The following is a 17,901-nucleotide window of genomic DNA, read 5'->3' as shown; positions in this document are numbered from 1 at the left end:
TAAAGGAGAAAATGATTAACAGTTGATGGAAAAAAAAAAGTCCAACATTATAGAGTTACTTGCTGTTACTCTGAGCTTCTCTGAGATTTTCTGTAAAGCAAAGCATGAAACCCCCACACATGAAACACCAYGGTCACAAACCACAATTTAATCTTGACATTTCTGTCTGTACTATTTTATCACAAAGACCTTTAGAGCATTTCTGTATCTAAAAGAAAATCATGGGCTTTCCTTTTCCTTCCTATGCTTTTTAACTTCTTTCTTGCAGTAATTTCTCTCCTAATTCCCCTTCCTTCTCTGTCCATATCCAAGAAGCAATTGCACATGATYGTGTTCCTTGTCTTCTTGACGAGCAGACTATGTCTTAAGGGATAAACTCTAAAGAAGCAGTTGCCTCTGTCTACAATGCACACGTTAAACACAAAAAGGATTCTTTTGCTTCATGTTTGGATATGATGGGATGCAAGAAAAATGGATAAGTGTGTCAGTACTGTGACTCTATTGGGAAAGAAACAGATATCTTCAAACACCTTTGAGGAAATTTTAGCTCTTGCACAAGGAGTATGAATGGCAACTYTTAAATGCAACTCCCAGGCACACATGGAGGTCAAATGATTCTACAAGATCGTTGAGTGGGTGGAGTAATACCACAAACAGCTGAGCTGTAATTCATGCATCTCATAAAACCATTTTTTTGGCACAACAATACATTCATTTGCCAACAACAGTTTGAGCTGGAAACATATGACATTTATATGTAGAAATTAAATGACTACTGTATCATGCAAATACCACATATGAAAGTTGCACTACATAAAAATAATTTAAAAAATCGTAGCCATTAATTACAGATGAAAAATATTAACTTGATTACCCAGCCAAAGAAATTTAAAACTAGCTAACATCATTGCTGTTTTACCATTAACAATAAAAAGAGGTTGCCAAAATATGTGTAATCTTGGATTTGTCTGGAAAGATGAAGTCAGAACTGTAGTTTGGGGAAGTTAGAATGGAAAGGTTCATAACATCTGTAGCCTATAACTGAACAGAAGATTCAGTACAGATTGTTAGCTGAAGAAATGCCAAAGGAAGAGAATTCCAATATGATTTTCAACCATCTAAAAATGTTAGAGAAAATAGTTTTGCAGCAATTACGAATGAGCCACAAGAGCTTCAAAGCAAAGCCACAAGTAGGCTATGTGATCAATATCAGTAAGATTTTAAAAAAGAAATATGTTATTAATCTAAATAGCGAATGTACACTGATATAAATGTATTACATTCTTAAAAGGAATTACTAGATATTGTCAAGGTTAGAAGAATCAATTTTATATACCAAAGTTTTCTAAATATTTGTGGACAAATGCGTGATTCATTGCAACTAGTTTAAAATCAAGTAATTAGATGAAAATTAATATAATTTTTGATTCTGAGCCTACAGAAAAGATGGAAAGTGAGTATTAGAATCTATATGATTTTAGATAATGTCACACAATAAACATTACTATGGTTTTGGTTTTTTAATCAAATACATATGGAAAATAAAATCATGAAAGCACTTAACATTTCTAAGTACAGTCCCCATATGGAGATGACGTGACTTTGTATGAATCATTTTGGCTTGCTTGGTTTATTATCTGCCAGAGTCCATTATAATATTAAATTAGATTTTTTACTAAATAACTTGCAGGTTGATATAACCGAGAGTGCTATTTTATACTGTGATTTAAAAGCCAAGACTATGATCAAATATACTTTTTATTCTTGGCCAATTGTGCTTTTCCCTCACCACTCTAGAGAGCAAACTGTTCTCACCCATAATTACACAATCACTTTCTAAAGCAAAGCAAAATACCCTGAAATTGTCATATGCTGCATCAACAGTTTCAAATGTGTATTATCTGATTAAATAATATACACATCAAAATCTCAAAACATTAAAATACACTTTTTATTTGGAAAATAAAAACTTTTAAATTCATTTGCATTCAGTTAAAGTGTAGACTAGAAAGGTCAATGGGTTACATTTCCTGTTAGAGAAACACTGAAGTAAAGCTGTGCCAGAAATCAAAAATATTTCTTGGAATTTTGCCTACGTGTAGCAGAAATTGTTTTTCCTGTGAAAACACTACCAAGGAGTTCTAGCACTAGGCATGATAAAATGGCTATTTGTTAGGATACAGGTAACTCCTAATGAACCAAGGGCATTTAACAGTTATTACCAAACCTTTAACATAGATCATACTTTTTTTTTTATTATTATTATTATTTTTCCTGTCTGTTCTGTGCTTAGTGGAGCTATTCAACCTCTTTGGAAAAAGATTATGGAGCTGATACTATTGCAAAATGCTGTCACGGAGGGAATTAACTCCTGATCGCATGGTCACATGTACTTCCACATAAACTGTCAGGAAGGACTATGATGCTTTTCCCACATCCAGAGGAACTTTCCCTTGGCAGTAGGATCAAACATCTTTTATACTTTGCTCTAAAATTTGAACACTACCTTTGGACCACTCTGGGATTCTCAGTTATTTTTACCTTTGAAAATTACTTCCAAAGATCCAGAGCAGACAAAATTTGACTAGATCCTAAACTCTCAAAAGCATAGTATACATTGGATATTACACAGCCACTTCCCCAAAAGACTTTCAGAAGTTAAAATCTCTAACTGAAATTATCCAAAGTAGAAACTTCCACTATGCATAATTTCAGTGCTGCTCTCCACGAAGAGGTCTGGTAGCACGGTCCAGAATACTCTGTTAACAGAGGAGGAATTGAAAAAAATAAAGATGGACCAAAATGATCCAAACCTCTTCTTTAAGATTATGATGTTTGAGGTATTTGTCTTTCAAAGTTGGCAATATTGCATATAGACAAATTCACATTTTACAAACCTATAAGCYACTCCCTATTCTGCAGACACTTATTTTATTTCCAAATTAACTGTTCTCCAATGCTTTTTTTTATCGGCAAAAAATATTACTTAAACAGGCATCATGCATGTTCCTCATTTATTTTGAATTACTGGCAGGCAAGCATTTTCCCTATTATTCTACAAGGTCCTAAGTGTTTATAATTGGTTAGTACAGACCTTTTTGAATCTGTTTTTCATCTCTTTTTTCTTTTTCCAAAAAAAGTAATTTCTTCAGGGAATCAAGACTTTCCRGGAACTGCATTTCGTGATCTTGCTTTAGGTTGTCACACAATATCATAGCATTTTATATCTGAGTTTTGGAATAATTATCTCAGTATAATCGAATTTTGGCATTCTGATACATTTAAGTATATGTTCACATTCCAGTCTCATTTGTCATAATACAGTCACAGCATATCACACATAATATGCTATTTTATGAGATTTTAGCAATATTCAGTTATATGGAAAGTACTGGGGCTACAGACTGCAATGAAAGACAGGGGAAGCCATCTGAAGTAATTTAACAGATCCCATATTCATGTTGGTAAATTATGGCTGGACCTACAGAGAAGAATATAGGATGCAAAATGGAACAATAGCTAAGGATACAGTGAAGACTATTTATAGATAAAATTAAAATAACATTATATATATACATATATATATAWAAAAAAATACTTACTGATACTTTTAAAGCTAGGCCAGTGAAGAGAATAGCAACCTCGAAGATTCAAACGAAATACATATGGGCGCCACTTCTGCAAAATATTTACTACTATTTTGTCCTGAACTTTATGCTTTACTGATGAAAAGTTGATCTAAAAATATAAGCAATTCATATATAATTCTGGTATTAATAAGTAGTATATACAAGACACATAACATTATGAAAATCACTATTAAAATAAGTTCCATCTAAATACTGAATCACAAAAGTCTGGAAAATAAAGTAATATCTTTTCTTTACATATATAAAAATCCTACAGAACTGACTAACAATACTCATACATAGAGGAAGCAAGTGCCTACAGTCTTTATGGAASGGAGGCTAGTTTTCACTGCCCATAAATATAACTAGTCAGAAATATCTTCTGCAAACAAAATTGTCAGACCTGAATTTTTGTTTTTCTTGTTTCATTTAAGATGTATAAAATCCTAAAGATTAAAGATTTTTTTCTAATTAGCACTCTACTGTATATCAACATATCAAGAACATGTAATCTGTCATCTCAGTTTTACTAGAAGATTTTTTAATTGATTTAAGCTGCAGCTTAGGGATATCTGATCTCTGCTTAAAAATTTTTTCTAATGTCTATCAAAATTTCAAGACTAAGAAATTTAACAAAAATAGTAGAAGATAGTTTTTGCTGGCTGACTACTAAGTATTTCTAAAAAAGCAGAAAAGATAAAATATAGAATTTTAATACGGAATGTTAAAATCTTCTCCTCTTTCCAGGAAGACTTTTTCATGCCTTATTTCTTCATAAAAAAGCCATAAAGAGCATGTATACTTATTTTCCTTTTGTAGAACTTGTTACAGCTACACTGTATTTGTTCTTTTAATTTTGTTTTATAATATACATTTATTACCAAAATAGTTAGAAAAATGAACCATGATTATTCATTCAGAATTTTTGATAGTGGTTACAGTGCCAAAAAAAACCAAGYATCCAGGACTTCTTTCAATTTTTCCACTTTCTTATTTGGATTTTGTTCTTCTCAAATTAAAATTATCAGAAGTTTTAACCTTAGCTTCATTAAGATCATGAATTTATCACAGTAATTTAAGATGAGACCAAACGAAGACTTTAGCCATCTGCAAGTTGGGCACTGCAGTATCTTTTAGATGCTACTGATTCAACAGCTGATAGATTTGGGTAGAWAGATTCAACAGCTTAAATTTGAACAGCAAGACCCTAAAAGTATACATAACAGCTATACATCAGAAGGTCAGTTTGGAAAAGCTCACACAGAGAAAACGCATCTGCTTAGAACCAGCAAATAGGAAAAGGTAAGCAGACGTGGAGTGCTCTGGAGCTTCTTTATCTCAGTCAGAAATGCAGATATATGCCTCCAGCTACCTGGGAACTAGAGCCTGGTGTCCCACTCAGTACAGATAGAACAGTATAGTAGAGCCAAGGTGAGAGCTCTTCTCAGCCTCATAGGGCACAACTCTTGTTCACCTTCTGGATCCCAGATGGATCTTCTCAAGTGAAAGAGAGGTGTCCAATCTGATAGCCTTCTACGCTGGAATGATTGGCTGGGTAGATGAGGGGAGAGCAGTGGATGTTGTGTTCCTTGACTTCAGCAAGSCTTTTGACASTGTCTCCTATAGCATCCTCCTAGAGAAGCTCAGGAAGTGTGGGTTAGATGAGTGGGCAGTGAGGTGGATTGAGAACTGGCTGAAAGGCAGAGCTCAGAGTGTCATTATCAGTGGTGTGGAGTCTAGTTGKAGGCCTGTGGCTAGTGGCGTCCCCCAGGGCTCAGTACTGGGTTCCATCCYGTTCAACTTCTTCATCAACGACCTGGATGATGGGACCGAGTGCCTCCTCAGCAAGTTTGCTGATGATACCAAGCTGGGAGGAGTGGCTGATACACCAGAGGGCTGTGCTGCCATTCAGAGAGACCTGGACAGGCTGGAGAGCTGGGTGGAGAGGAACCTCATGAGGTTCAACAAGGGCAAGAGCAGAGTCCTGCACCTAGGGAGGAATAACCCTAGGCACCAGTACAAGCTGGGGGCTGACCTTCTGGAGAGCAGCTCTGCAGAGAAGGACTGGGAGTTTTGGTAGACAACAAGTTGACCATGARCCAGCAATGTGCCCTTGTGGCCAAGAAGGCCAAGGCCAATGGTCTCCTGGGATGCATTAGGAAGGGTGTTGCCAGCAGGTSRAGGGAGGTGATCCTGCCCCTCTCCTCAGCCCTGCGGAGGCCTCATCTCGAGTACTGTGTCCACTTCTRGGCTCCCCAGTATGAGAGAGACATGGAGCTGCTGCAGAGAGTCCAGCGTAGGGCTACGAAGATGATCAGATCTTTAGTGTCTGCCCTGTGAGGAATGGCTGCAAAAGCTGGGCCTCTTCAGCCTGGAGACAAGAAGACTGAGAGTGGATCTTATCAATGTCTATAAATACCTCAAGGAAGGGTGTCAAGAGGATGGGGCTGGACTCTTTTCTGGGGTGCCAAACAACAGGACAAGAGGCAACGGGCACAAACTCAAACATAGGAAGTTCCACCTGAATATAAGAACTTCTTTCCTGTGAGAGTGACAGAGCACCGGCACAGGCTGCCCAGAGAGGCTGTGGAGTCTCCTTCTCTAGAGATATTCAAAATCCTCCTGGACATGATGCTGTCTAATATGCTCTAGATGCCCCTGCTTGAGCAGAGGTGTTGGACTAGAAGATCTCCAGTGGTGCCTTCCAACCWCAACCATTCTGTGACTCTTTGTCTACCATCGGGGTCCCAGGTGCACTGACAGGATATACAACCTCTTCTTTCCCCAGGGTTTTAGCTACCTCAGTTCAAGATCAGCTCTAATATGGTGTAGCAGTATAACCCTGAACAAGACTGCTGTGAAAACAGCTCAGTTATGAGAAAGAGCTGTAAGAAACCTCATTAGGGGCTTTCTCTGTTGGCTCAGAAACTGCATTTAAACTCAGGCCCTTGCTCTTGCTCCTTGCCTATGCTTTAGGCATGCCTGTGCCTGCTCATGTTCCTAGCTGATCGTGACTCTCACCTGAACTCTTGGACTTCACTTCCTGGCTTGACTTCGGAGCTSCTCTGTCACTATAGACTTGTATGGCAACTGCTGGTGGGTGGCTGATCTTAGTTACTCTCACTGGACCCGCTCTGCTCTTCTTACTTGGGTTCTGCAGCTCTGTGCCCCTGCCTGTCCTTCTGTTACTCCTTGCTCCCAGCTCACCTTCCCTTATAAATTTCACAGCAAGTTTCACGGGTCAGGCAGTTCTTAGAGAAAAGAGAATAAATCTCCTTCACTCAAAAACTGTTAGGTCCAAAAAGGCGATGCCTAACAAACTAGACATCTCCAGAGTTATGCTGAAGATGCACAGGGTTTCTGGATTGTAATTTTAGACCTGAGTATCTAAAATCTGACTAAATCCTGTTTGATGGGCCCATACACTTTCAAAAATCTGACCTTAGTGTTTCTTTGCACTGCTGACAAATGGCTATATGTGAGGCAATGACACAACAGCAGAAGTAATGTTGGTCAAGGTACCACTGCTAGCGATAGCACCTCAGCACCTAAAGAATGGATAGCTTTGAGGCAGTTCTTCRTAACTGAAGCCTCATCAGCACTGCTGAAGGCAATAGCAAGAAGCAATGTGACCACGCTTTTACGTTCAAGGTGTGGTCCTTAAAGAAAACCATGATGACATGGTCACCTAATGCGTACAAGACAGGCAAGTTGAGAGAAATGTGTGTGCCATGGGGCACTTGGAATGTTAGAATACAAGAAACAATGCAATAACATGGACACTGATAGTGGTCTAGAGATGAAAGGCCCAAACCAGCATTTCTAAGACTTCATTACTATGGAAGTGAGCTGGTCTGTACCACTTGTTCCAGGGATGATAGGACTCTCTCTAGAATTATACTGATTTTATAATGATGTAACACAGACAACTTCATTTGAATTGCTCCTACTTTTATTCACGTGATTCAGTAGAACAGGTCAAATTCTGGGATAAATAATTTGTCCATACCCTTAGCACACTTGAAGTACCTAGCTCCTTGTTTCACTCTTTTTTAATGAACGAAATTGAAATAAAATATTGAAAGTGATTATGTTACTTACATCACTCCATAATGAACTGTTCTGAGTTAGCAGCATCCAGGTTTGGCTAACTTGAGCACATCTTGCCAGATCAACTAAATTTACATAACGAAAAATCTATTTTTGAAAAACAGAAATACATGATATTAAAAACTGTTCAGTAAAAATCATTGCTGCAGTAAGCAATACACATTCACCTGTCCTGAAAAAAACAGAGTTATTTTCAAATTAAAGATTTCTTTCTTAGGACTTTAATCCACATCTTTTATATCAGAATGTCATTAACATTCTTAACAAAGAAAATTAAAAGATAGCTTTGCTTAGAAGTGTGTAAATTCAAGCTGTGATGGAGAAGTTATAAAACCGGAGATTTTTCATCAGCAGTTCATTTCATCTGTGTTAAGAGAACACTTGTTCAAACAGCTCTGCTAAACCTATTTGGAACAAACCTTTGTAAATTATGAATTACCAATTAAGAGAGGCTTTGGGTTTCTACCTCAGAGTTCTTTTTAATGTAACTAGTATACTTGGTAAATATATATATTAAAGATGGTCTTGTAATATTACAGGCAGAAAAAATATAAAAGCTATCCCAATAGCTCATCTCTTGATGTCAAATATTCTAAAATAYATTGCTGTCATTAAACATCATTTTGAAAAAGGAAATGACTGTGGCAGCATAACATTCCAAAAAGATTTTGTCACGATAGATAATCTCAGATAAAGCAATCTGAGACCATAAAAGTAGGAGACTGGAAGAACATTTRCTAACCTTCTTCCAATGCTCCTCTCCTGCCATTTTTATGACCAAGTGTGAAACAGTATTTCTGGTAGTAAAATGCTAACATTTTCCATTTTCAGCTTAGAAAAAGGAAAAACAGAGAGGAATATCACTGATAAAGTATCTTTTACTGCCAACATTTCATCACATCAGTGGTGACAAATTCAAACAATTGGCCTGATCCTCAAAATCTGTTGTCCCACAAATAATTCTTACTCACTAAAGAAGTTCAATAACAACAGAACTGTTGGTATGAGTTTTTATAAAAAAAATCCAAATTAACAGACATTTGCAGAATCAGGGCCAAATTGTTTTTTCCAGAATCTAAGATATTTGCAAAAATGTTTTTAAAATGTACTTAATGCTTCCTTCTTGTATATAAAAATACATTTAATATTCAAAATAAGCAGAATATTTTAAGACTGATTACTAGTGTTACTTTATGAAAATACAGTAATGCATTTGCAAGACTTCTGTATATATTCAATTGTCTTATATRTCTTCATTCTTTGTAATTGAGACACCTCATTCAGGTATTGCAAAAAGATGTTCCCTTTCTCTGAAGGTCCATATCCCAGAATTCTTCCTGAGAGCGAGCGCTAGCCACTCTTTCAGAGAAGTGGCTCTAATGTTTCTCAGTACTCCCATTTTATATAACAATCCAGTTGCTAAAGCATTTCCTGAGCTAGATTCAAGCCTCTGACCTGGATGATTGAGCCTGTAAGTTCCTAGGAGTGTCTCTAACCAAAAGGATAACCAAGTAAGGATTGGTTATCTCCTGTCCTATGTAAGAATTACCTGTATAAAAAAGCAGTCTAATTTTCAGTGGGCCACAGAAGTCGTGTAACAGTAAACATGAAAATCTGGAAGGATGCACCAGCCTGTCAGTTGTATCACGCACTGTTGCAACCCCATTTTAAAATACGATCACAACACCATTTTGTATAGAGCCTAATCTGTCATATGAATGTGATAAACTTTCTCAAAAGTTTAAAGTATCAGTGAAAAGGTTTAAGAATCAATTTAAAAATGAATACAAGTAAGCAGTACCAGGTGATAACCACCAAAAAGTTTTAAAAGAAATAAAATGTGAAATTCTTGAAGATCTGACTGARGTGCATAATCTATTTCTAAATAGGCATGGTATCAGAAAATTCAATGGTGAAAAATACGATACCAATTTCATAAAGAATTTCACACAGGAAGAATTAGAAGAGCTGGAGAATTCATCTTGGACTGAACAAGCACATTGAAGCTACAGTAAACACCAGAATTTAGTAAATATATAAATATGCATGTTACACTAGAGAAGAATCAACCCCACTTTCATAGAGGGAATTAATACCTCACAAATCAATTACAGTTCTTAGAAGTAACCAACAAAGCTGATGATACAAGTAATTCTATTTATATGCAATATAAATAAAGTCTCTTTAAAAGCTGAGCTTCCATGGGGTAAGAAGAAAAGTCCCCTTATTGGCAAGTAAAGATTTAGAGATAAAAGATACAKATAAATCATCAGTTTTCACAATGGAGGGACACAGCCAGCAGTTCTTCACAATAATGTATGCTAATAAATATGTGAACTCAGAAGTGACTAAGTTTGCCAAGGATACAAAATGCTCAGAGTAATCAAATTCAAGAGTGTCTTGCAAAGAGTTCCAAGAAGACAGTATGATATGGAGGGAATGGAGACAAAGTGAAGAAAGAAATTAAGTGACAATAAATGCAGAGTAGCACATTGCATTTGCACATTGCAGAGCAGAAAACAGCCTTAACTGTAGATACACAATGATGGGCTTTAAATCAACTGTATTCACAGAGCGAAGAGATCTTGGAATTATTACATGTAGTTCTCTGAGAAAGTCATCTCAATGTGCATTAATTCTCAGAACCAGAAACAGAACTTTAAGAATTATTAGGAAAGTACTAGAGAACAAAACAGCAAACATCATCTGACACATATGTATATCTGCGGTGTGGACCTATGTTCAATGTTTCTATCTTGAACTCTGTATAAACCTCAGGTCACGCAGAGAAATAGGAAAAACGCAGAAAGGGGGAACAAAGACGATCAGAATAAGGAACAATTTGTGCATAAGGGAAAATCAATCAAGATTAGAACTCTTCAATTCAGAATAGGATGCCAGACAAGATACAGGAAGATGTTCAAAATTACTGAAATCATGAAAGAAAACTATTAGTTAGAGAAAATTATTGAATTCCATTTCTTAACAGGAGAAATACAGGCACTAAAACAACTTATCAGACTGTAATTGTAAAACAGACCAGAGGAAGCACATTATCCACACTTTCTCATCCTTTGCCAATTACAAATAGATATAAAATAATTAAACTCTTAAAGAAAGGCCCATCAGTGACTATCAAATGTGATGATATGGATGCAACCGTCAGCTCAAGAAATCACTAAATTAAAGCAAGGATATGTGAAAAATAACCACTCTAGAATTACCCTGTTCTTATAGTCTACTCTTCAGGTATCTTCTGCCGCTTACCATTAAGAACAGGATACCAAGGTTGGTGAGCCACTGGCTGGATTACCACAGTTATACTCACTTTGTATACTGAATGTGTACTGATGACATCTGTCAGAYCGCTGAAGGAAGCATGGCACACTTGTATTAATTTCAGAAACTTGACTCATGAGAGAAGTGCCATGCTACTCAGGCTAGAAAAACTTCACACGCACCCAGACACCCAGATCATTGTAAATGCCTGTAACCGCATTCTAAACAACTTCAGCATACAACAGGAGTTTCTTGCAGGGCTGGACAGCAGATGATGATTGTGGATCACTACAGTCACACTTAGGTGACTCTGTTAAAGCCCTGCCTAAAGTGCCTAAATCCTCTGTAACTGCTGCATTGCCATGACCTGGTTATTGAGCAAACTCTGGATTGTACAAACACAATATATGTTGTACAAGACATACATGTTGTTCAATAATGCCCTGACGAATATCTTGTTTGCACAAGCTGATGCAACAAATTGAAATAAAAAAATGCATTAAAACTCCCAAGAATTTATATGTATTTTCCTACAAAAATAATCCCCACATCACACCACACATTTCTAAATGACTGTTTCTAATTATGTCTCCTCAAAAACTTAGACTGCAGAATACACAGATCTCAACTTCTTGGCAAGCGAACAAAGAAAGTAATTGCATATTAGGACCTTGCATAGAGATCCTGGCAAGAACATTATGGAAACATTAATGTTAACTTTTGCCACTTATATCACATATAAAATTTATCTAAATGGAAACAGTGGAATCCCGTATAATTCCCTAATCCAATACATTATTAATTTAATGGAGGGAAAATGTATTTTAAACACAGTTCTTTTAGGCTGATGCTATGTATCATCTGTCTATAATAATCAAAAAACCAGATATTTATGTATGTTTTTATTCTGGAATCCTGGGATTTTATTATGGCTATACTAATTTTAAAGATATTTAGCTGGTTCATAATGCAGTTAGGCACTTACAAGGATTTTTGAAAGCACATAAATGTGTAGCCCCTTTTCAATAACAAATACCTTCTATAAAAGCCCCATCCTTTCAAAGAATTGCATCCCATGATGATTAGAGTTGGATCCATCACAGGCTTACCTAACTGAAAGTCTGATTGATTTGGACATTTAGACTACTTCTTTAACTTCAAAACTTAATCTGTCTTAAAATTCTAAGGAATTTTGATGTAGATCACAAAAAGGTATTTGAAGAAATGGAACTATATGGTTTGTTAGAACAAGAACAAAAATATAGACTGCATTATTATTATTATTGTTCAATAAGGCCTAGTTTCTTGGTAAAAGAAAAAAGCAAAGATTTTTATTTGACACTCTTTTGCTAACAGCCCTCTGAATTTGCAATTCTGAAATGGTCTGTTGTAACATTAATTTCATGTAAGATCACGATCAAATAGCCAGCTTGAGAGCAGCACAGCCACTTTCTGTCAATAACACATTAGGGTACTATGGTACTGCTGATTTTTATAGGAAACTGAATCAAAAAAAGGTGAAATTTAAAAGCAAATGATTTACAGCTGGCCCTGAAGACAGATCCTATCCCAGCAGTAAATATAAACTGACAGATATTTTTTGCATGGGAACAGAACAGAAAACCACAATAAAAGATAACATAATAATAGGGATATTTACCAAAACAAATACCCTGTGATTTAGAAAGGAACCAGTGCCAAGTATCTTCCACAGGCCTACAGATAATAAAATCTCATTACCATAAGTTCTGCAGCTTTGAGAAGTCCAGGCAGGCTTTATTTTCCAGAATCTGTGAATGTTCAAAGTAAACACAAATTCTACAGAAGTTACTAAAAAGAAGCAAGAAAATAGAAATAGCTTTAACTGCAGAAGGACCTGATACTCTTAGTATGAATCAAAATCACTGAGACTCTGAATTCATGTACTGCAGAAGACCTTGGCTCAATTTCCTCCTTTGCTCCTGCTTTCTAGGAAGACATTCTAACCAAAGACCACACAGTCCTGGTGGAGATAGCACCCACCAGCAATCTCCTGCTGAAGATGTTACACTGTATCTACCAAAAAGCAAATATGAAGATTGACAGAGGCAAGAAAACAAACAAACAGAGATCAGCCTTTCTGCGGCATGTGGTTAGACACCTACCTAGTGGGAAGCTCTAGATTCTTGCCAGTAAAGAGAAGAGTTTTTTCTGTACTTACAATACTGAGCAAAATAGTAAAAGCTCAAGAAAACTAATACTTAGGCAACTTCTAATAAAGGAGAGTACCCTAACTACTACCAGGTGACGGAGACACCTACGTTTACACTTCTCTCTGGATCACGGCAGCCATACTTTTTTTAATACAAAATTGAAGCATTTTAAACACAAGAGTTCAGGTATGCTATAGCAACAGTTCTCAAGTTTTCCGGATAACACTCTTCTTTTCTGTAATAACCCTCTGCACTTCACACATAAATAAAGTCACGATTTTTGGCTTGCCTCACAGATCCACACTCCCAACATATGTAACAACTTGTACTACTTATACYACATATTTGCAAAAATACTTTAGGTTCCCTCTATACAGGGAGTAATCTCCCTGTAAATCCTAAAAAAGAAAAAAAAAAAACCCCTCCAGAACGCACTCTCCAATCCTTCTCACTTCCCATGCCGGTTCCATGTACACCTAGCAGGAATGCTCCCAAAATCTCTGTATTCCTGGTGTCTTCTTAACCTCTGTTTACAACAAAATAAACTAAGAGAAACAACTCACATCCTCTGCAGCTCAACACCTTCTAGACTACGGAGGCATAGGAAAAATATAGCACAGCTGTGCCTTCATGCAGCAAAGTGACCTCAGCACACMCTACTACAGCTGATTTCAGCTCACCACTGCACATGAGAGAACGACAGGAGGAGGCAAATGCCGTCTAGCACATCAGCCAGTTAACACCGAAGCTTGTTCTTGCCTGAGCTACAGTCTTCATCTATACCTCACTTCTATGCCATCMTTATCCAAAGTGAATGTTATTCTGCTTATTCTGATTGGGAAGACAGACAAGAAAGGTAAGACAACAGGTAGGGGAATGGTCTGGATGAAATTTGGAGAAGCTTCTTTCTTCTTCTGGGATGCATGTTCCTTTTCCAATTACACTTTGAAGAACAACGGCAGCTGCTGCACTCAGCATACTCTAAAACTGCCTAGAGATGCTCAGGCTAGACAGGCAAAGAATTGTTTCATCGATGGATCCCAATAAGCTTAAGTTTGACATAGGCCCTGGAACTCACTGAACACTTTAAACCAGCAAAATCTGGAACTGCTGCCATAAGAGGAGACTTACTCTTGCTTCTCCATTTCCCCAGCATTTATTTCCCATGTCCTCCTTTGTACCCAGACAAGTATTTGTGCAGCCACACAATGACTTGGATTGAGGAATTGATCCAACTGTCAGCTAGTTCAGTAAAACATGAAAGTGGCTATTTTTCAGATAGATCTGTTCCTCGATCTGGATCAGTAAAAAGTCACCAAAATTACTATTAAGAACACAAAAGCGAGTATGGTGCTGTGTCAAGAAAAGAGCAAATGGTGAAGAATGGGACAGCCTCCTTCAAATCGTTAGTGTGGGTCCAAGAGCCTCCGCAAAACTTCAAGTTCTGGGGAACTATAGTACTGAAAACTTCAGCATCTGCAGGATTAACTGACACTGAATCATATTTTTAAGGATCTTTATTTTAGATCTAGGTGCTTAACTTCTTTAATGAACTGCAGCATAGTTTCCTTCCAGAAGGAAAAAATATTGCACTACATAATAGCTTTTTGCTGTAATGAAGAGCAAATCACAGGTCCTTACCACAAGAAAACAAGACTGAATAAAATACCCTATTTCAAAATTAATTACTATATATAAATAAGAACAGAAAAATACATTTCATTCAATTCATTGACCAGGCATGTATTATGTACAGGAAAACATGAAAAGGTGTAGAAAAACTGGTTTGCATGTCTTGTCTTTAGGAACACACTGCTTAGATTTAGGAGTTTTACATTTCTTTACCTTTACCTGTGTGCTCAGTCACAAAAAAAGAATTGTGATAATAATACAGACAGACTCCTGAATAGACATTTTCCTTGTTAAAGACTTTTTAATTTATCAGCTGATTTATTTGCAAGTACTAAGAATATGTTATTCTTATTTCCTGAAAATCTGAGAGAGATTGTTCATTCTCTAGTGAAAAATCCAGCATCACTTCTACTACAATGTTCTTTTGGCTAACCATCTTTAATAATTCATCTAAATTCACCTTATCCATTGTTGAAGTKGGGGTTTTTTGTTTTCTTTCATCTCATGTTGCTTCTACTGCATTAATATAATYGTTCTTAATTTCTCTTACGGGATATAATTTCCTTAGCTCTAGCTTTTGGATTTTAGATATATAAGACACGCAAATATTATGTAAAATAATGATAAACAAAAATAATACTTCTTCCTACAACAACATTTATATATGGATCACAGAAATAAGGCTTGAAAATTGTGTGGATTGTGCAATTTTCTCTTTTTAAAATTTTCTAGTCTATTATTTCTTCAGCAAAACCAATACAATTCTCGTATTCTACTTCATTCTCCTCAGAATAACACATAAAAATATACATTATGATGGGACAGTGTCAGGGCTGGCAAACTACCTTATATTTCGGCTCCAGACCACGGAGTTGTAATTGCTCTAGAAACGGAAAACATCAGTATTTTCTGCTAAGCCACTAAAGTAGCTCTTGGCAGTGCATTTGATTTATGTAGGCTATAAATTTAATTTTATATATAAACAAAACAGAAAATTATAGAATGGATTTTTACAGCTGTTGCGTACCCATAATTGAAATGTATGACTACGTATCTCACAAGAGCTGCCATTCTTTTTGGTATGTAATACCAAGATTCTGGTTTTCCTGTAAAAAAAGAGTTTAGTGAGGTCTGATTCTCTATGGCAACCATACCCACAAATGATAAAGCAGCCTTAACAACGCCTCTATTCCCTTCTCACATATTGAGAATCCCAGAAAAATAAGTTTCCAGTGCAGAAAAAGGATAGATCATGGACTCTATCCTCTCAAAAGAACCACCGATAAGATAAGCAGCTGTTCTTTCTTGTTTGAGATATTAATCTCAATGATTTTAGTCCTAGGACAGGACACACTTCAGATTAAAGCAGCTAAACCAAGGTGCTTATTTGTAGATCCCACCTACAGCTACATTTGGTGAGTCAATGAGCTCTCAGCTCTCATATAGAATCCTGTATTTTGAGATCTGAACTGAGTTGTCTTAATCTACAAGCTGAGTCACACATTTCTTGGCAGAAAATCATCTGTGTATTTGGAAATTAATAAACTTATATAAATAATGCATTTGATAGAAAAACCCTACAAGGTAGGCATCCAATCCAAAAGCTTCTATCAAAAAATATGTAGTACAGAAACTTTATAGGTACCCAACACATTTTTGTAACAGAGACAAATCTCACACAAATAATTATAGAAGAGCAAGTGCCAATGTATGTTGGTAAACCTAACCTGACCAATTCATAATATATCCAACACAGCTGTAAATAACTTTAAGCCATAATTGTGATACTAAGGTTGCCCTGAGAAAAGTACCTTTGAATCAAAATAGAAGTGCCTTAGGAGAACAGCAATCAAATATATAGCTATCCCAAGAAACTACCTCATCTCAGGAGAAATTACTTGAGTTAAATTTAAGGTAACATTTCTCCAGCCAGAAATAGGACATTCCTGGACATAATTGTCATAATTATCTCTGTCCCAAACAATCTAGACATTTTCCTACAAGTAACTGCAAAGTTTTGTTCTTCCTTCCTGTGTTAAGTTTGGATTCTCCCTGGATGGGTGAACCTCAGATGATACACTGGTTTACATGTAATTTTGAACAATGTAGGCTAGAAATGGGGATGTGGCCTTAAAAAAAGGGTGACCTATAAGGACAGCCTAAAGCACCATATATTGAGCTGATGAATCAGATGTCAAAAAGACAGGACTCATGGATTAACATAAAAGAAACAGCTTTCTCCCAGGAAAAAGGCAATGATACTGTCAATATTATACATTATGGAACTAAGAGAAAGACTACATTATTTCATGGTTTTTAATGAAAGGACTTTAGTATGCACCACAGRCCTTCTGCAAACTTGAACAATTATGTACAGGTATGACAAATTTGGTATGTTTGCATGTATGCAAGCTGTTGAGGTCTTAAAGGGTGATTCTTTCACACTGAGCGGACTCAGATGTTCAGTTGTGACACACTGGGAAAGTCAAAAAAACACTCATAGTATGATACTGTCTTATTAGGGATGAGAACATTAGGAGGTGGCAGTGTAGATCTAATTTTGTTCATTCTGCTACTCATGCAGTAACTGAATCACTCCCTCTGTTTTATTGGTGTTCATGCTTCTATAGAGGGGAACACACCCCTTGGAGTGCATAGGTTTTGAAGAAGAGGTTCACACTACAGATTCTTCCTTAACTAGTAAAAAAGTCTTAGTAATTAGAGATATGAGTACTACCATCAGCAAGATCAACTCACAGCTGAATCATTTAATAGCAGAAATTCTTCTCTAAATTAGCCAGTATTAAGAAAACAGGACAGACTAAACCCCAAAGTTACACATAGCCAAAATAAACCAATCTCACATTCATGAAGACTGCGTCAGCAGTGGAATCCATATGGATGACATAAAGAATTAGAGTCCATTTGATAAGATCTGTAAACTATGCCTAAGATTTAGCAGAAGCTAAAATTTTTAGCAAAGCTTACAGATTCAAGATTCCTGTGACTTCAGCAGCATTATGTACATGCTTAAAATTAAATATATGCATTTGGTTTTA

The 17,901-nt window shown here is 36.4% G+C and overlaps 1 protein-coding gene across 9 annotated transcripts in view; it reads right to left on the bottom strand.

Moving 5' to 3' along the window:
* Positions 1 to 17,901, bottom strand: part of FBXL13 (F-box and leucine rich repeat protein 13) — a 101,316-nt gene that overhangs the window by 65,335 nt on the left and 18,080 nt on the right. For 8 of the 9 annotated variants that reach the window (XM_085298467.1, XM_085298456.1, XM_085298516.1 and 5 more), the window contains 2 exons: positions 7,731 to 7,826; positions 3,603 to 3,738 (listed from right to left, as the gene is read on the bottom strand). The exons of the other annotated variant lie outside the window; for it this stretch is intronic. In XM_085298467.1, the coding sequence (XP_085154593.1) occupies positions 3,603 to 3,738; positions 7,731 to 7,826 (232 nt within the window). The remainder of the gene's footprint in view (positions 1 to 3,602; positions 3,739 to 7,730; positions 7,827 to 17,901) is intronic. 9 annotated transcript variants of the gene reach the window in all.

Source organism: Rhea americana, unplaced genomic scaffold, assembly GCF_003343005.1.
Source record: "Rhea americana isolate MKP2758 unplaced genomic scaffold, rheAme1 scaffold_1, whole genome shotgun sequence".
Lineage (NCBI taxonomy): Eukaryota > Metazoa > Chordata > Aves > Rheiformes > Rheidae > Rhea > Rhea americana.
The sequence above is the reverse complement of the archived record's forward strand: the minus strand, read 5'-3'. Positions and strand labels throughout refer to the sequence as shown.